Source organism: Haliaeetus albicilla, chromosome 9 (genome assembly GCF_947461875.1).
Source record: "Haliaeetus albicilla chromosome 9, bHalAlb1.1, whole genome shotgun sequence".
Classification (NCBI taxonomy): Eukaryota; Metazoa; Chordata; class Aves; order Accipitriformes; family Accipitridae; genus Haliaeetus; species Haliaeetus albicilla.
This window is the reverse complement of record NC_091491.1, coordinates 16,728,830-16,749,040: the sequence shown is the minus strand read 5'-3', so window position 1 is coordinate 16,749,040 and position 20,211 is coordinate 16,728,830. Positions and strand designations below refer to the sequence as shown.

The following is a 20,211-nucleotide window of genomic DNA, read 5'->3' as shown; positions in this document are numbered from 1 at the left end:
CCTCCTTGTAGGTTACGCGTAGGTAATTCCGCTTTACTGGTGGCACTGAAAGGCCACAAGAAACTGCCTTAAGTGAGAAGCGAGGAGGTTTTAAGCACAGGTGGTGTGCAGGCACGGAGGGCAGGCCGCGTGCCACGGGGATCAGGCCTGCGGGTGTGCTGCTGTGGGAGAGACAGCCTGGGAGGAGGCCCCTGCTGCTTACAGGGGAAGGGCATTAGGTGGTACATATGTTGACTCCAGATTTACTGATGGAAAAATCAGGGAGCTCACAGCAAACGTTTTTCAGCTAAAAATAGTGGTTTATTTTTAGTCCTAAAACTGATATTAGTACATGATGCAGAATAGCCCCATGTGCTTCCTTCAGCCTAAAAAACTGCTCTTGGCTGTTATGTGCTATTGAAGGTATAATCATTTTCAGCTGAAACAATTTCAATCCAATCGTAATTTCAGCCACAGTCCATGAAGCTTTCTCCCTCCTCTTCTAGGTGAATAAATACTTGTCATTCTGCACTGAACCCCAGCCAAAAACAGTGCAACAGTGAACACAAGTGATTCTTCTGAACTAATGGGTTGAAAGCCCGTAATTCTTGGGGCTTATTTTTAGCTGAGAGCAACATAAGACTACTTCACCCAAAAATCTTAGAATGAAATTTCTCATGTAGGAGGCTGGTGTGTAAAAGCAAAGCTCTCTAGCAAAGGGCTGGTCTCTGATAAGCTGCATTTGATCCCCCTGGTTGTTGTCACACAGCTTAAGCCAATACTAATAAGGGTATGGGGAGGGAGAGAGGCAGCCCTGAGTTGCAAGCTGTCAGTGAGAACTTCCAACTTGACTGCAGAAGTGGCTGTGCCTTGTTACGCTACTTATCAAATGTGAGTTTGAGCACTCAAAAATACTTGCACATGCTCCAAGACAAGCTGTATCTGAGATGGGAGAAGTTTAGCACTTGTGGAAATTTTTTTATCCCAGTTCACACAAACATGATATTATTGAGACAAAAAAATTCAAGAAGAGGTGTGTCTGAAACATGCCTCATCTGCAGAACTTGGGCATTTTTTTTTTAAATACCTCAAGGAAACTCAGGTTACTTTTTTTTTTTTGGTAATAGCAGATGCATCTAAAATCCTCCACAACACTCATTCAAGCAGAACAGGGAGACTGTAATGAAAACTCAAGACTGTACCTGTGCGGTTAAATTCCTGCATGGTTCAATTCCAGGACTTTAGCTGATACTGTGTAGGTGTGAAATCACCCCAGCAGCTGGTCTGGGTACCAAGGGCACGATGTATTTGAGAGCCCTGGATTACAGTGCCAATTCATCCTCACTATTAAAAATCCACGCGCAGGGAAGTGGCATCCCTAACAAACTAAAAACCTTCCCTATTGACCCATTGTTTTCACCCATCCTGACTTGGAAGTGAGAGCCTGCTTCCCTCAGTATGGTACAGTAGTGGAGCTACAAACATGGAGAACAGCTTTGAAATGGTAAATAATGGTCACAAAGCAGCCCAGAAGATGTGGCAGAATCTGTCATGTTTCTCTTCACCACCCCCACTTTTTGTCATTTGGAAAAGTGGCTCCCCTGTTTGTCAAAATATCAGGGATTTTGTCTGAGAAGGGTCAGTGTCTTCTTGGCAGCCTCTGTTTTCCATGTCCTCATTTGTCACATCCCTAAAAATAATAAAAACAACAGACAAGGCAGGCAGGTGAACATCCAACTGTAGTTTTTAAAGGCAGTCACTTCAATGCATCTGTCACCTCAGATGGCTTGTGCTGAAAGACAGACTACCACAAATACACTGCTACTTCTGAAACACCCAATTATTTTAACATGTCTTTCCCACATGTGGCAAGCTGAGTTTGAAAGGCAACAATAAAGCACTCCGGTTACTCCAATCCATCTTGCAAGGGATTTATTTGGATGCTCCCATAAGGTTAAAATTTTATTTGGTCACCTTAATCCTCACAGATAAAACCTGAGCCCCAAGCCAGGAAGAACCTGATCATACTGTTTCCCTTTCTCTCCTGTGTTTACACTGAGCTTTGTAGGCAAGACTTCCTGCCATCACACACTGTCCCTAGCGGCTAGTGACAGTGGCTGCTGTAACAGAAGCATCATTGAGAAACACACTCCGATCTGATCCGAGTATCCAGACAGGCTGAACCCATCCTCAGTGCAGGCTGAAGTACTAGTGGCTCCTCTACTATATGTCTCCTACTCTGGGAAACTTTAAACAAAAACCCTCCAGGGAGTTCCCGTTCTAGGAGATGAGTGACTTGAGGCAAATCTTCGTCCATTCTGGGAGAGACCCATAAACACGACAGGTTTTTCATCAAACTTCTCTACTTGCAATCACAAACAGACTTAGAGTGACTTGGAGCATGTCAGCAGTGCGATTCCGACATTGATGTACCAGCAGGTATCCGTAAAGAGAGTTGGGATTGCCAGGACCTTTAAGAGCCACCTGTGGTGACATCAGGCATAAAAGGAGGCCAGAGCATCAACGGTTGTGATATATTAATTATGGGTAAATACAATGAAGTATTGTCAGCCAGTAAGTATTAGATGGGAGACTAGCTAGACAATGTCTGTTTAGTACTTCTGCATAACCTAATGACATTGCTATTCAGTCCAATAGTTGCCAGTGAAACAGAACAATTTAGAAAGCAGTTTACCAATGTCAATTTTTGCAAAGCTAATTTCAAAACGCACATTGCTGCAACTTCAAAATAAATGTACATCCAAAAGCACTTACTGTTCATTGCACTGAATAAAGGCCCCAACTAACAAAACCTATTTGAACTGAACAAAGCTACCACAGACACACTGCTCATTTCCTTATTGAAACTTGTTAGCTGGAGTTGACTCAAATCTATTAAAATAAAACCACTGGAAGCCCTTTTTCCACCCTCTCCTCCTGCTGCCCCAGGCTGCTCACCCAGCTGCACATGCAAAGCAGCACGAGTCAGCAGTGCTTGCTATACTGTGGAGAAGAAAGAAAAAGAAAATCAAGAGCTGCAGTGTTGCAGTTTTCCTGTGGAAATGGAGACTAAGGAACTTCACTCTGATTTTACCTGACCTCTGAGTCCCAAGGGCTCACAGACACACAGCGAATGCATTGACTGCCGACAATGTACAGAGCAGAGCTGCACTGGATAAAATATTTACATCTTCCATTTCATCACTGGATCGTACCTGAAATGATGCATGGTTAAACCTCCTCCTGAGCCCCCCTGCCAAACTGGCCCTGCCTGGCCTTAGCAGATCAGCAACAGCAGAAACAAGATGCTTAGACATATTTTCATATGTCCACATATGTTTCTTTTTCTCCCTTCTATAAAGGCAGAAAGAAGAAATGCAAAGGGAAATCTAGCTGAAGTAACCTGCCCGGTTCCCAGCTTGGGCACCACCAGGGCTGAGACGCAGTGACTATTTTAAGATACAGGAAGGCTGACAACCTTCAAATGTCAGCATTTAGCAGTGGGCAGTATTTCAAATACTTACACAGCCATGTCCCTTTCTGAGGAATTGCAGACATTAGGGCTTTTTACACCAGAACTGTTGTACAGAAGAGGAAGTGCTATCAAGAAGGGGCTGAACACTTCCCTCACTCACCCAAGTCAGGATGCCAAGCTCTGAGGATCACTACTGTAATTTCTGAACAAAATGGTATATTCAAGGACCTAAAATAAACCACAGGCAAGACTGGAGATAACAATGCTTTATTTGTACATTTCAGCAACAGGAGAAATAATAGAAGATGAAATTATCTGCTTTGTTGTAAAGTATAAAAACATTTAATTATAAATATTTAGCTAAAAAAAGCGTGATTTATAAAATATAATCTGTGAAGATATATACACAGTTTACTTGTTTAGCAATTCTTTCACCTGACATTAAAGAGTAGAGGTTTTTTTCTATTTATTATTCCACGCTCACAGTTTAGTGCTCACAGTTTAAGAAGCAAAACAGACAAGTGAAAAGACAACTGCCGAGTTTTGTTCTGGAAAGGAAAAAAAAAATTAAAAAAATGCACTAACTGGGGCAATAGCAGAGGCAGAATTTGAGCAAATCCATGTTTTGAGAGAGGTCTCTGAGGGAACACAGCTCCCCTGCCATGACCTAAAGTGTATATATCCAGACAACCAGTGGGCACTTTAACATTTGTGGGCAAGTTTCCTGTGTTTGCAAAAGAAAATTGCTAATAACATAGTGCAAACCCTCCGAATTCAGTTCAGCTAAACATGATCACCTCATTGCTCTTCCCTTCTTCAGCAGGGATTGCTCAGTATGCTGGGCTGGTGTTGTCTGTCATGGCTCTAACAAAATCAAATAACATCACCTGCTTGATTCAGGATATGAGCAAATTTCCAAATAGAAAACCCCAGTGTGCCATCTGATTGCATTGTCCAGCTGGCAATATCTCTTAAAAACAGATACAGCTGCCTAAGGCTGGAAAATACAGTGGAGCTGTACAGCTCCACTAAATGTGATGGAATGTGAAAGAAGATACATGGTCAGACAACTCAGTTTTCTATTCCTCGTTTAAGACAGAGCCAGCTTCCTCCCTTTGAAGTCTTGGGAAATCTCGCCTCTTATTGAAAGGTTTGTTACTATGGCACTTCAGAGAAGAAAAACTGGAAGACTCTCCAACATGCTGAGTGGCAGAAAATGCTACAGAAAGTGATAATTAATTTGATCCACGACCCTAGTAACTATCTTTCTCTCTTCACAGTGTTTTCACAGTGCCTGTGGCATGGGGCTTTGAGGAAGAAGAGGGAGTCAAGGATGCGTGACAACACCCAACAGCAGTACAAACGTACAGGAAGTCAAGCTGTACTTTGTACACCCTGATTTACACAAGACCTCACTACTTGCCTGCAAGCAAGGAATGAATTAATATGGGGTTAAGAGAAAAAGGATTTACAGAAAAGAAGGAAAGAATGAAGTAGGCAAACATGACACTTGTCACTGCTCACCCATGATTTGCTACCTGCTGTTTCTGCTTCAGGATGATGTGTTCCTGACAGTTCAGAGCAAACAGCACGTACACAGCTCTTGTGATTCACATCATTATGAAAGCATAGTAACTGCAAGAGTTGTGCCCTTAGAAACTCAGGAGGATCTTCAGGAGAAGAAGGCTAGCGAAGCTGTGAGGAGTTTTAGGCAGGATCCAGGCAGTTCTCTCCAGGTAGAGCCCTGATCTGGGAAAGGTACCAAGTCATGTGCAATCTCAGAGTGCATATTGGCTGCTTGGTTACTGGGTAAATGCAGACTTTAACTCCCTGAAAGCTGCTCGGCGGTGTTTCCTTTCCTCCTCTTCACGCTTTCGCTCATCCTGCTCAGCTTTTATCTCTGCTTCAAACTTACTGGCTGAAGAGAGGGCTTGAACCTTTATAAGAGAGAGAGAAAGAAAATAGAAGAGCGTCAGGCCTTGCATCAGAGGGAGAGCCAGAGCCTGAACTACTCCCAGATGACAATGCAGAACTGTTTGCTGGACCTCCCTCTGCCTGCTGGGAAGCAATGTCAGGATGGGTCAAGTATTAATTACACTGCGGTGCTTGGGTATTTACACCCAACACCTCTTAGCTTCCTTGACTTTAACATCAACAAAAGAAAGGTCATTTACTAATAAGTCACTAACAAGTGACCCAGACAGTGTCGTCAGTAGTGGGTCACATATATTCTTTCTGTAAGCAGGCAGCATAGCATAAGTTGTGAGTATACAGTGAGAGAAACTACTGCAGAAAACAGTTCTGAATCACAGCCAAATCTGAGAACATCATACTACACCACAGATAATCTGCAGATCAAAGAGACATTGTTTATTCACTGGCTATTTTTCCAGCTTTCATCTCAGTACATCTGCTGTGCAATAGCTGTGTTATGCTCTTGGGAAAAAACTTCTTATATAAACAAGCAGGATTATTTTCTCTCCAAGAGAGCTTTCAAAAAGGGTGCTTTGTCAGCTTCAAATGGTGCAAAGCTCTTTCTGCCAACCCTGGGACCCTACAGAATAATTTTGATTCCAAAGGTTACAGAGAGCTGCTTGAGAAAGAGATGTCTGAAATCGTATACTCCAAAATACGCCATTCACCACTGAACTCAGAGTGTTCTGGCTGAGGGAGGTTTTGCTAAATGGGAAACTTGGTCCCCATTGCATTAGTTTCCAGGATGCTTTTGTCTTTAAAAGCAGCCAGCCAGCTAGTCCCATAGAGCTCCCAGCCACAGGGACACAGGTTAGCCAGTCAGCTCTACCAGGGTAAGACCCACAGCAGAGATGGTGAATTAAGCTGTTCTAGTCTTGATTGATCTGCAGAGGAAGGCTGTAGCTAAAGTCCCACAAAGTTTGAAGGGAAAAGCTATGGCTGAGTTGGGGCAGGGAGGGGCATGAAATACGCATCCTTTTAGCTAGGGAGAAATCTGGCAGTATCTTCTACTGAAAAGCAAGCAGGGCCTGTGTCTCAGTGGCAATTAAGGCCTGTGTGCAGAGCTTTTTCATGTTCCTCTGTGCCACACCATACCTTGGCTTCAAAGAAGTTCTTGGCTCCTTTGACTCCCTCAATAGAGACATCTATCTCTGAGAGCTTCGCAAGGGTCAACAGGCCGCTGTCCTCCTCGAGTTCACCAGCTGCAGCCTTATGGAAAATCAGCAGGAACTAGCAAGAGAGAGAGGAAACATTCAAGTTGCTCACTGAGGCTCAAACAACTCAAAATGCAAACAGCGCAGACATTTGCCTGGAGGGGACTGGAATTTATATTTCTGTTGAATGTTTCTGAGGAAACCAGATCTATATAACAAGTGGCAGCACAAAACTTGTGTTCCAGTGCCCTGGCTCCAGTACACAGCCCTGCTAGCCTACAAGAGGTACAGATCTCATAGAAAAAGAGGGTTTCCTGGGGAGAAGAGCTCTGGTGAAGCACAGCTCCTACCAAGCCTGGGCTGCTACATGGCCAGAGGTAGGCAGCCACCTCTCCACCTGCCTAGTACAACAGTATGGTAGGCTCAGATATACCTCTTTATGTCCCCACAGCCTAATGGTGTATTCACAAGTTCCCCACCAGCTTCTCCAGTGTTCTGGGGGCTCAGATCACACCCCGTGACAATGAAAGCAGGGCAAAGATGGCCCTGGCTTACACCTGAACCCCAGGCTCTACAAACCGAGGTGCCAGTGCACTCCTGTTCGAAAGAACAGCAGCCCAGGTGTGTGCATGCCCTGGGATAGAGTGGCTCAAACAAGCATCCACAGAGCAACTTGTTTTGAAGCCTTTGTCCTGCACTGGACCACAGACATTTTACAAATCTGGATGGAGTCACTACAGCAGAGTGCATATTGGCAAGTGAATTCCAAAGGCAAACAAACAAAGAGCCTGTATTACACTCCAGGAGTTTGTTTTTACAAAAGGGACAAAACCTGCCTACATAAACACCTCTGCACCACCTTCCACCTGCTAACCAAACTCCTGGTTAAGATGTGGATGTTCTATGCATAATTTGAGAGGTCCTGTAACTCCCTGCTATTCTTGGCCACCCCAGGAGGTGTCTCAACGCTTGGAACAGTGTGGAAAGAACAGAGACAGGGACAAGTCACCCGGGTACAAAAGGAGCACAAGCAACAAAGTTGCAGCACTGCACCACTTCAGTCCAGTGCAGAGGGCTGCACATACCACGCAGGGTTGCCTAGAGATCCATTTGCACAGGAATATCAAATACCTCTAGTGCTGTGCTCCTCAGACTACCAGGCTTTGGACTTTGCTTCTTCCTACGGAGAGCCCGAGCTATCCCAGAGGAGGGCAGCAGAGCCCCAGCATCTGCACTGAGCCAGCCCCTGAAGTGCTCGCCTGCTTCAAGTTGCTCGCAGAAGCTGGTGGAGACGCAGAGTTTGGGAAAGCCTCCCATGGGGAAGGGTGTGGAGATGACAGCAGCGCTGGCTGCCCTTTCACAGAGGCAGTATCACCAGGCATTGCTTCATGCAACTGTCTTGTAACCCACATGTGGTCAGCACAGAGCAGCCAGAAACCCGGCTGTGCTTGGGAAGGGAACTTCTACCCCTCCAAACATATGTAAGAAATTAAATGATGCTCTGCTTAACGGGCAGAACATCCTGCTCAAAAAGAAACCAAATTCTCCCCAAGACATCCTCTCCCTCTGCTCAGATCCGCTGGGCTCAGGCTAGTTCCTCCCCTCCTCCACCAGCGGGCATGGAGACACAGAGGGCTGGCAGCCAGGCTGGCATTAGTCATGGTTCCTCCTCACAGTTTCTGCTCCACCCTGTGGGTCCTGCTTCCGGGCATCGGAAAAGGGCAGCGGAGGCAGCACAATCCTGAGGTCTGGTACAGCTGTCGCCCAGGGAGGGACTGGAGACACCCAGTCATGAGTACAAGTGTGCATGAATCATCCTGAAACTAGGGGATGGGCAGCAATCCTCCAGTGGAATATGGGCTGCCCCAGCCAGGAAGGGCAGGCTGTGTTAAAGGAAACCAGGGACTAAGCCATCAGTTGTGGCAGACACTGCATAACATCAGTGAGGTGGACTATAGGGCACCATGCTGGTTTCCACAGGAGCTCAGGAGCAATCCTTCCTTGCATGTCAGAGCACTGCCTGCAGCTCACCTCATCAGTTGTTTGCCCTCGAGGCATCAGTCCTTACTAACTAGAGAACACCAGCAATCGTCATTCAGCTCCCATTCCCAGCCTGTCTCACACTCTTGCTGGGCCCAGGACACATCACATGCAGCTAAGCCTCAGGGAAATGTCAATAGAGAAGCAAAAGTGAATAATGTTGGTACCTTTAAAAGCTGTGCTCTCAAGGACAAGGTGACACACACTTTCCACCCCACTAACCTCAGAAGAGATAAGAGATGTATCTGCTCTCACATCCTTCCTTCATGATCCAAGACCTACCCCACCGTACCAGGTCTCAGAGCGATGCTGCAGTTACACAGTCCCACTGGGCACCGTGCTGGCCTCAGGGATGCGAGGGAAGGTACAGGATTGACCAGCAGCAGCAGCCTTGCAACAGCTAGCCAGAAAAGCAGAGCCACCCAAGGCTGTGGTTTGCACCAAGCCTGCTTGCAAACACATGATGTGGGTCAGCATTTAAGCTGGTGCAGGCGTGGGGGGCAGTGGGTGGATTTTTATGGCTTCTAGATAGCAGCTACAGTTAGACATTACTACGATAGCAACTAACTCTGGTTTCCTGTGGTAATGATGGAATTAGACAAAGGTGGTTTTTTTCCCCCCCTCACTGTACCTAACATTTTTAAGCCTAAATTTCTTTGCTTGAGTCACAGAGGGAGCCTTGTGTAGTTAATTGTTGATGTATTGATGGACACTCAAAGGTCAGTGGTAGAAGGCAGCCTTCCTAACAGGGCCAGCAGTTCACCAGCAGCAAGTCAGAGCCATATGAGCCTGCTTTCCAGGCAACAGCTTACCTGGGATGGGAGGACATGACACTACTCAAAGCAGCAGCAAAAGGTGACCTATTACAAGTGAAAGAGGTCCTTGCCAATTCTCTGGCCAGGCCACAAGAAGCAAATCTTCAGGCAGGTATGTCAGGACTTGTTATTCTCTGGAGAGGCAGACAGGAGCCCTCAAGTGCTCGACTCACACCCTGGTGAGTTCAGACACTCATTTAAACCAGGGTTTCTCCTTGTGTTGTCAGAATACTCCAAATCACCTTGGTCACCCTCCATGTGCTTGCTTGTCACCACCAATGGGAAGCAGAGTGGGACAGCGCTACGGGCTAGTTCGGACCTCCTCACCCACCAGGAAACCTGCCTCCCTGCCAGTCCTCTGCCCGAACAGCAGCTGGACACAGCACATCTGCAACAAGGCAGGAAGCATCCTGCTCCTCTCTACCATGGAAAGCTTTGGGTACATGCCAAAGCTGCCATGTAATTTGTCCCCAGAGCTCTGTCAGTGATGCTCCCTCATTCCAACCCATGTGCCACTCAAGCTTGTGTTTGACCATCGTTTTGCATCTGGAGAGAAGCTACAACAGCACCAGCTGCCGTGTGCTGCATGCCAAGGGCTGGCAGCACAGGCAGCCCGTGCCAGCTGATGGGCAGCGGTGCAGGGGGCTGTGCTCCAAACAGGTGGCAGCAAAAGAGGAGCTGTTCTGGCACTGGTGCCAGGACATCACAGCACCTTCCAGAGCCTGGAGGATAAAGGCACTTCTCTTTCACAGGAGATAGCCTCTGCAGCAAGCCCAGAGGCTGTCCCCAGCTCTTCACCCAGGGTGAAGGGTGGCCCAGGAGGCACGAAGAGAAACAGAGGGCTCCTCCAGCCCACGCAGTGATTTGGCAATCACCATCTGACCTGGGGCCAAGAGCACAGTAATCTTCCTGCTCCGCCAGATTCTTTGCTACCCCCAGTTCACCTCTGACTGGGCACGTCTCCTTCCCTGCCCAGAGGAGCTACCAGCTTAGGGCTTTGCTGGTGTGAACAGACAGGCTCTCGCTTCCCAGATTTACATGTCTTTCCCCCTCCTCTCTAAAGGCTGGGTGCTGTAACCCAACAGTCTTTGGCCTCTGTCTTCTACTGCTGCCCTCTTACAGCAAAAGAAATGCAACAAAACCCTTGGGAGACAAAAGCAGGGGAAGATGGTGTGACATGCCAGCACAGAGAGATGGTACAGCAGCTCTGTGACCTGTCAGTCACCCCTCACACCCCAACCAGCCCAGCCAGTCATGGGCAGGCCCTGGCTGCTCATCCTCCCTCCCAGGCACTACATTTCCATAATGAAGACCTCAATGTCCTGAGCTGTGGAGAGCTCTGCACGTTTTCTCCATAACCAAACCCCCACCCTGGAGGAGGCATGGTGAGAGCACAGCCCCTGCAGAAACTAGGGAGCCCAGCTGCTCAGGGCACATCACTGCCATCCCCTGGGGCAGGAGGAGGCAGGACAGGAGCACAGCCCTCACAACCGGTGCAGGACACAAGCAGCAATAGCCCTCCTGCTGCCAAAGAGGCTGTTGGTTAATTCAGAAAGCCACAGTATGACATATGCTTCTGAGACAGCAATCAAAGCCTGGGACAAGGAGACGATGCAACAAGAGGTTTTGGTATCTGGGCTCCCCCTTCCTGCTGAGATGAGTTGCATACCCTTGAGTGCCTACAGGTCACTGCTCAAATTCCCTCTCTTCCTCCACCCAGCAGCAGTTCCTGGCCTGCCCACGCTGCTCCCAGTGGTCTCAGCACAGTGGTGACAGACAGATCTGTTTGCTGTGTGTCCCTGCTGAGCCAGCATGCAGTACCAAACTGCTGCATTACATCATTTATTCCTTGCTGCAGGGAGGTGACCACCCCTCATGAAGCTCGCTGTGGCTGGTCACTGCATGATGCAGAGAGGGACCCAACATAAACTGGAAGAGGCAGCCTCCTGCACCCCATGAGATGAGTTGCTCTGAGCAGAACCCTTGCCCTGCACCTGAAATGAGGCCTGAGCTGCTGTACTGCAGGAGCCCAGCAATGAGACCTTGTGACTGAAGGGACATGCCACCTCCAGCTACAGCAAGGAGTTCTGGCAGCACTCCCAGGCAGCTACAGCAGGGCTCAAATGTGCTCCCAAAGCAAACAGGAGGTTGGAGAGCTTTAGCATCAGGTACCATTACTGCCACATGGCGATGGATGTTGACACAGCTCCACACCTTGAGTTCCCCATGGCATGGGGAAGCTTGCCTCCTTCTCCACTGCACCCCACAGCTGCAGAAACAAAGAGGGGACAGGGCTACCTACAGCCAGACTACAGGGCCTGGCTGCCTCCTCCCTCCACCCCACAGCCACATCCCTGTCTGCTCCTGCAGCCACCCTCACCTCACGGAAGCTGAGCTTCCCATCAAAATCTTCATCCACCTCTTTGATCATGTTCTTCAGACCCAGGTGGGTCTGGGGGGCTCCCAGCTTTTCCATCATCAGCTTCAGCTCCATCAGGTCAATGTACCCATCCCGTCCTGAGTCATACCTGTGGGTTGCAAAGGGGAAAGGGTCAGCACTCGTCATCCCCCATATCCATCTTCCCAGAAGAGGAACCATGCAAATGGATAAAGTCACAGGGTGGTTCAAAGCTTGGGGGAGAAGGGAAGCTATATTAAGCTCAGGGAAGTAGCTTGCAGCTTTCAGAGCTGTCTCATCAGAGAGAGAAGTGCTCAGGGGAGCTCAGACCAAACCACCCACACAGAAGGAACATGGAGGAACTCAGCTTACCTCAGTGGGATTTCCATCTCGCCCACTTGTGTGCCCAGCACACAGTTTACACCATGCACTGGCACAGTGAGGCAAAGGCATGCCAGAGCCAGCTGCTGCCATGTCTCCTGCTCGTTTCAAGGAAAAACAGGGAGCAGAGACGAACCAGAACCTCCCAGCAGAAAGCAGCTATCTTTCTTCATAAGCAAAACACACTCCCTCTAACTGTTAATTAAGATCTTTCCTCTCTAACATGGTTTTATACTACACAAACACTGTGCTTCAGGGCAGCTGTTTATTCAGTGTCCCCAGGCAGAGCAGAAAGGCAATCCCGGGGGACTGCTGGCAGAGGAAACCAGTGCCCACCTCTAGAAGCAAGACTGGAGTGGGACCACCCTCCCAATGGAACACAAAGGACTGCAAGGACTCCTTGCAGGAGGAGAGCGCACCCGTGCAAGGGGCAGAGTGCTTTAGGGATGGTGAGGTAGTGACCCACTGTGGTCAGTCTGGGACTCAGTCTGTGCACGAATTCCTCCCCTGACATCTGCTGCGGGTGAGAGTAAAGCATCCAGCCCACCCAGCAACCAGCCCTTCACACCCACCAGGGCCATCACCAGGTTTCAAAGTCCAAAGGCTGGAGGGATGGGTGCCCCACTGTCAGACAGCCCATTGACAGCCCTCCCTCATCCTGGTCCTGCCGTCAGGGTCCAGCACAGAGCTGGGGGCTCACATGGGAAGATGGGGCAGGGTCCACCAGGCTGGGCTCAGCCCCGGTGCACAGCCTGCCACTGCCTCCTTGCTTCCTGCCCCCCTTGCCACCATCTCAACCCTGACAAAGTTAAATCCTTTCAACCATTCAGAAAGAAAACCATAGGCACAGCACTGAAGCTTTCCCAGCTGGCAGGAGCTGGTCAAATCCTCTCGCCCATCATCTTTCATTGACTGTTAGCTCTCTTCCAAAGAAACAATGGCTGTAGCTGTCCCAGACAGAGATCTGCACAGTTGTGGTTACCCTGGAAGAAAGCCCTTTCCAGCTGAGAAGCCTCACAGCCGCAGAGGAAGCTGTGGCAGAGGAAGGCACGAACAAAGCCACAGGCCCCAAGCTGCTCACAGCCATGGGCAATGTGAGGCAGCGCTGCAGCCAAGAGCCTTGCCCCTGCCTTCACCAGCACAGGATGTTGCTCCCCCAAACTGGGGTAGCCTCCACAGCTTTCCAAAGACCTCCACAAGCAGCTTTTATGCTCTCTGTGCCTCCCTGTTTCCAAGGGTCCCAGGCCCATAAGACCCCAAATGACAGGGACATCACCAGGCTGGCACGCAGCCCCTGCTACCAGTCTGCCTGCACTCTCTGCACCCCACAGACCTGTGAACCCACCAGGCCAGACAGCTCACTGAAAAACTAGGAAAGAAACCTCTGCTACATCAGAAACCAGGTCACAGACCGAAGACATCACGGGGCAGAAAAGCAGTGCGTTCATCACAGCAAGGAAGGTGTCAGTTAATTAAGGCACACATTCACAGCATTACCCAGCCCAGCTCAGAGATGCACTTTCAAGACCTCACAGAAGTGTAATAAGTGCAATATTTAATTGTCAATTTGATTTTCCTTTAAGTTTGGGAGAACGGATGTGGAAGTATTCCTCCAGAGTAAGGCAATTGGAGAGGCAGTGCCTTTGATCAGATAAAGCAGCAAAGCATATTGTGGCAGGGAGGCACTTGGGATTGGGGGTTTTTTTTTGGGTCCCAGCAAGCTCACACTGCCCTTTGGCTGGGTGCAGAAGCAGGACTACACTGAGGCCCCCACCAAGGGCTGCCCATCCAGGGTCAGGACACTTCTCAGCCCCTCTCGGAGGCATTGGATAATGGAGATGAATGCAGAAGAAGGGCACATGCCCAGCCCGTGCCTGCCATGTTCATCTCACCCTTCTGCTATGGACGCTACCCGCAGGCAAACACCATCCCTTCATGCCTGCCCCAGCCCTAAGCCCAGGGGTAAATGCACCGTCTCAAAAGGGTTAAGCATGGGGCACAGCCTCAGGGCTTGTCATCCCTGCAGAGAGGCAGCACAAAGCCAGGATTGCGAGAAATGGGGTCTTGCCGGTGGCGGGCCACCACAGCAGAGCAGCACGCTGTACCAGTCACACAATAGGTGTTGAGCACGCCAGGCCAGGATAAAGCTAGTGCGACCAAGATGCACCCCGAAATAGGGTTACCAGTCCCTTGCAATCGGGGACAGACAGAGGGACATTGAAGCCCCTGGATGCTCAGTGCCCATCCTGCAGAGCAACAGCAGCACCCTGCAAACTGCTGCATTTCCTCCCTGTCCCCCTTGCCTCCTAGAACAGCCCAAGTATTTTAGGACCTGTGTACAGCCACTTGGCTGCCACAGAGCCACGTAGCCAGACTATTTAGGGAGAGGCATATTTATAGGGCATGAGAGAAGGCGCAATTCATTCCCCATCGCCCCCCTGCAGGCACAGGCACTCAGTGCAATGGGGCATGGTGTGGGCTGCACGTTGTTGGCCAGCCAATGCTCCCAGCACACTTAGCCCTACCAAAAACCCCACTGTCTGCCTTTTGGGAGCTCCCTTTCAGGGCCCAGGGCTCCAGCCAGCCCCTGATACCACTCACACCCATTTCACTGCCTGCAGAGCAGCTCTGTCATGGTGATGGACACCAGTGAGCCCTAACAGGCAGCAAAGGCAGAGCTGGAGGAGGGCACCAGGGCAAGTTTGGTCCCCAAATGCATCCCAGGGAGCCGTCCCATCCTGTACTCCAGAAGTGGCACAGCAAGAGTATGCAGTACTCAGGTGCCTTGCCAGCCCTCTCAGCCCCCGCTCCTGTCACCCGCTGTCCTGCCATGACACTGGAGATTTGCTTCTTTCGGACTCAGAGCTCCCCGGGGCCGCAAGCCAAACATCACCCCAGTGATGCGCAGGCATTGCAGACAGAGGGGCTCTCATGCTGATGGGCAAAGATATCTCACATTGCAGGCAGACAGGCAACTCCAGCAGCAAGTCAGTGCCATGGTGGGTCCCCACCTGCAACGGCTGGGACACCACAGGCAGCCATGAGCACCACGGCTGACGTGATAAGGTTTTGCAGTGCCGCCGCAGCAGTGTTCCTGGCAGCAGATGAGACATAGGCAGTGGCTGCCAAAATCTGCTGCAACAAGGATGCGCCCAGATTCCCACGCTGGCTCACTTCCACCCAGGCTGCAGAGCGTGCCTGGCTGCTGAAACACTGGGGGAGGAAAGCCAGAGGTGAAACTGGGGAGGGGGAAGAGGGAATACTTGCTGAACAGACTTGCTTAAGAGCAAGAAGTGCGTTACACATGATTTCTGCCCAAGTACAATCATTGTAATGGTGTTACACAGCACAGCTGGGGGTTAGTTACACCACAAAAGAAAGAAGTGCCAAGAAGGGAGGAAAAAGGAGATGCTGAGGACTGCATCACCTGTACCAACTCTGCAGTCACCTTCCCAGCTGCCTGAAAAAAAAAAACAAGGGGGGGGAAGGATAGTTGAATAAGAAATCCCAAATCCTGAAGGATCAAAGAGCAGTTTATAAACATTCATGGCTCTTGAGAACGGCTGGAAAGAAAACCTGCCCTCCCTGTACATGTTTGCTGTACCTGAGCTTGCTCCACACACTGTGGGCACCTGGACTTTGATCTGCAACTCCTGCATGCTGCAATGGCCTAAAACAGGCTTTGAAATAAAGCAGTCGGACTAATGGTGCTGAAGTAGTAATAATCTCCTCTTAAATATTTCAAAATCCTTTCTAAGTAGTACTTTATTCCCTCTGAGCATTGTGTTTCACCTTACATGGAGAGGGAGGTGCTGATCTCTTCTCCCTGGTATCCAGTGATAGGACACATGGGAACAGTTCAACGCTGTGCCAGGGGAGGGTCAGACTGCACACGAGGAAGCATTTCTTTACCAAGAGGGTGGTCAAACTCTGGAACAGGATTCCTGGAGAGGTGGTCGATGACGCAAGCCTGTCAGTGTTTAAGAGGCATTTGGACAATGCCCTTAACAAGCTTTAACTTTTGGTCAGCCCTGAAGTGGTCAGGTAGTTGGACTAGATGTGGTCATTTTAGGTCCCTTCCAACTGAAATATTCTAATCTGTTGCCGAGAGCTTTGGAAACAATTCCTCCCTACCGGGGTGGGGACAGGAACAGGCTCCTCAGCCCTGTGCAGCTCCATCCTTCCCAGGCCAGGCAGCAGGAGCTCTCCTGCTCCTGGAGGGACACATGATGGCAAGACAAAAGTCTCCTCCAGCAAGATTTCCTCTGAGATGTTGGGCAAGACCTCAAGGCACAGAAGCCTGCAGGGCCCAGGCTGGGTGCTGGGCACCTGGGGTGGCTGAGTCCCCATAGGGATGACCTCCCTGAGACCACTGGGACTCCAGAGGCAGCTGGTCACAGACCACAGGTCACACTGGGAGCACGGCAGTCCTGGAACAAGCAGGTCTGCTGCAGCACATCTGACACATCCCTTGGTACAGGGACACCTGGCAAGGGGCTCCCAAGTGGCTCCAGGAGGGCAAGGAGACATCACAGCCTCTCCCACCAGCCAGGCACAAGGTACTCATGAAACACATGGGCAACATGTGAAATACCCTAAATACAAAAGCAATAGCAAGGCTGGAATTTCTCCACTCCCTCACACTGTGCAGATGAAGCTGATGGTTGTTCTCCTCCCCCCTACCGCCCTCAGAAAGGTCACTCCTGCCAGGCACAGCCTCACAGCCTGGCTTTCACACCCCCCTCTGCCATTTCCCTGGACAAGATGGCACCAAGGGGAGCTGTGAGACTCCAGAGCTCCTGAGGGTTTGCTCACAAGACTTGGGGAAGGGAGGTTATCATGGTTACCACAGTCCTCACACATTGTCAGAATAGGCAGCTAATTAGGTCACATTATAATTAGCCTGAGCTGCAGACTTCCTGGTCCCTCTGCCAAAAAAAAAACCAACCCATCCCGAGAGCTGCCTGCACCCAAGCAGCCCCCACAGGCTCCTGCACAGCCCCAGCTCCCGCAGCAGATACCCACACACCATCTCCAGGGGAATGGGGCCAAAATGGGGGGATGCTGCCAAGAGGAGGCTTGGACAAGAGGGGGAAAAGTGAGCCCAACCATGACAGCAGGAGCATCATTTCTATTTTGGAAGGATGCTCCCAGCAGCACACAGCACCTGGATGGAGCACTGGATTTTGGGAAGTCCCATGTTCATATAAGCCCTTTGCTTCCACCCTGACACAGGGTGGTCACAGCCACCAGCCATACCATGGGACGCCCTGACAGACACCACAGCAGCCACTATCGCCAGCAACTCCCTCTTCTCAGCTGGAGCACCCTTACCCAGCCCACACCATGCCCAGGTCCCACAGGCTCAAGTTTAGTCCGAATAACAGATTTACAGGTCCCACTGAACTGGTAAGAAACACTTGCGGATGGGAAGTCTGACAGCAGAACCCTGGCAAACTGTGACAGTGAGAAGACAAATCCTTGTCTGTCAAAGGCTTATTTTTTACCATTAGTAAGAAAGACCCCGGGTTATGGTGCCCAGGGCCAATAAGCCATACAGAGAATAAAAGCCTTAATCACATTAACTCAAGCTCTGACTGGCAGGAATTAAGGGGAACATTTCCTCTCCTCCCTGGATCACGTGGCATTGGCCAGTACTTGAAACTGGTCACTGAGAGCAGATGGAGCAAAGACCAGATCCTCTGCCACCACTAACATCAGGTGCCTGTAACAGAGTGAAAACCAGGACAGGGTTTTCCATCCACCTGTCCGAGAAGCACAGGAGAGCACGGGGAGTGCAAGCCCAGCTTCTGCCCCTTTTGGCATGACTGGCTGGTGCTCAGCTGCTGTAGTCCTCACAGGGCACACAATGTTTTCCAGCTACATTGACCAGCTGATTAGCATTCAACAGCAAAGCCTAGGTTTCCCGCTTACAAGGCCAGCATTTAATGAACTCATTGTTGAAAAATTCAGCTGCAATTCAGCTCTTCTACTTTCTATTTCCCAAACCACCACTGTTCCTTTTCTTATCCCTACTGAGGCAGTGCCGCTGCCCACTTCGGGCTCTTGCCCACAGCTTTTGAACACTACAGCTGCCAGCGTGGTTTGTCCTTCTGCCCTCGCAGCACCATGTCTCAGCCCTTTGCAGAGTGGGATCCCCTTTAACTGTCATCAAAAGGGGCACAGCAGCGAGCGGAACAGCATTCTCACCCAGACCACCTCCCTTCCTGTGCCCAGCTGCCGACACAACGCTGCCCACCCAACAAAGAACTCTGGTGAGCTCACAAAAGCCCATTGCCTTGTCTCCCACAGTAACAGCCCTGGCTGGGGCTAGCAACACCCTGCAGCATCAGGAGGTGGAAATGTTCAACCAGGCTCTCAGTCTCCTCGCAATGACCCCAGCCTCCAGAGTGCCCAAGGCAGCTTCCAGGTAGGAAGTTGAGGACCTAGCAAGTTACAAACCCTGCTGCGGTCACCTCTGTGAGCTGAAGAAGATCTCTGTGCCTTGCCGTGACAGCCCATGTAGCACCTCTGTGGCACTGCCTCCTCGTGCCTGGCAGCAGCTCACTCCCAGTCTGGCAGCCCTGCCTGCCTGCGGCCAGCTGGCTCATGCAGCTGCCTGCCCAACCCCTCTCCTTGGGGCTGGGAGAACATCAGTCCCCAGGAGCACAAGGTTTTGTGGTGCTGGAAGGAAACCTGAGCACAGGTAACCAAAGCTACCCAGGCACAGCCCAACTGCAGGAGCCAGGACAGAACTCATGGGGGAGAGACGCAGGCTGGATCTTGGCCCCAAGAAGGGCCAAGCCTTTCTGCTTACAGCAGCAGCTCTCCACATTGCCACCAGCAGCTTGACTTTAATACAAACCTTCCTGCTGGGAATCCCGGCCCCCAGGAAGGGGGAAGCAAGAGGAAGCTGTGCTCAAGCTTTGTTTGGGTGCATGAGAAGGAGCAAGCACAAGGCCTGGCAAACAGAACCCTGGATGGAGATCCAGCACTGCCTGCCAGTGCCAGCAAAGCTGCTGGGGATGTTCGGGGTCCCAGTGGCTGCAGGCAGATGCCCTGGGATGCCTGCAAGGCCCCAGGACCCAGACCCACCAGGTGCCACAGGGTGTGGGGCAGCAGCACCTGTGCTCTCCCAACCCCCTGTCCCACCCAAAGAATCCCCCAAAGCCACAGCTCGTGGGTGCCACCACAAACAGCCATCGTCCTGAACCCGGGTAGAGCAGAGGCAAGCCCAGGCCGTGATCTAAGCGCGGGACTGAGCCCCAGCTCCGGGTCAGAGGCAAACCCTACAAACCTCCTCCCCCCGCCCCCCGCCAAACACACAGGGACAATATCAGGATCAAATGGCGCTGGTAACCCGCCGCAGCTTCTTCCAGCCCGACCGCAAAACCGCGGAAAAATGCAAACATCTCGCCAAGAGCAAGCAGGCTCTCTCCAGATGTCCCCCCCGGGGAAAAGCTCGGGGAGTGTTTGCGAAGGAAAAGCAGAGCCCAAAACCCGTCTCCCCCCTCCCCGGGGGGCGAACCCCCGCTCCCACCCCACTCACAGGCGGAACATGCGCTCCATGTCCTTGATCTGCCGGCGGCTGAACTCCTTGAACTCGGTGTAGGGGTTGAAGACGGCGGCCCGCCGGGGCTGCGCTGCCCCCTCGTTGATGTCCTGCCGCCGGCAGAGCTTGGCGCTCAGCTCCGCGCCCGCGCTGGCCGTCAGGCAGCTCCGCTCCGCCTCGTCCCCGGCCGCCTCCTCGCCCCTGCCAGCCGTCCCCGGCGCCGCCTCGCCCTCCACTGCCGCCCCGCTCTCCTCCAACTGCAACCGCCGTTGCAGCTTCTGCGCCAGCTCCTCCGAGGCCATGGCCCGGAGCTGCCCGGCCACTGCGACTTCCTACCCCGCTCGGCTCCGCTCCAGCCGAACTCGCCTGTCCCGGCCCGCAACTTTATTCCCTCACTCAAAGGGAGCGGAGCGGAGCCGGGCGGGGCGGGGCGGGGCGGGGCG

General features: G+C 51.1%; 1 protein-coding gene across 1 annotated transcript; it reads right to left on the bottom strand.

Annotated features, from left to right (window-relative positions):
* Positions 1–3,705: 3,705 nt before the first annotated feature.
* Positions 3,706–20,160, bottom strand: EFHD1 (EF-hand domain family member D1). The gene is made up of 4 exons (XM_069791871.1): positions 19,766–20,160; positions 11,818–11,965; positions 6,524–6,658; positions 3,706–5,391 (listed from the first exon to the last, which is right to left on the bottom strand). Exons 1-4 carry the CDS (start codon positions 20,068–20,070, stop codon positions 5,257–5,259), a joined length of 723 nt encoding a protein of 240 aa, XP_069647972.1. The 5' UTR covers positions 20,071–20,160; the 3' UTR covers positions 3,706–5,256.
* Between the last annotated feature and the right edge of the window lie 51 nt (positions 20,161–20,211).

Coding starts and splice junctions, on each gene's coding strand:
- EFHD1 (XM_069791871.1), bottom strand. CDS start 20,070: ATGGCCTCGGAGGAGCTGGCGCAGAAGCTGCAACGGCGGTTGCAGTTG. Junction 11,966..19,765: donor ATGGAGCGCATGTTCCGCCT/GTGAGTGGGGTG, acceptor TGCAACCCACAG/GTATGACTCAGGACGGGATG. Junction 6,659..11,817: donor GGAAGCTCAGCTTCCGTGAG/GTGAGGGTGGCT, acceptor CTCTCTTGCTAG/TTCCTGCTGATTTTCCATAA.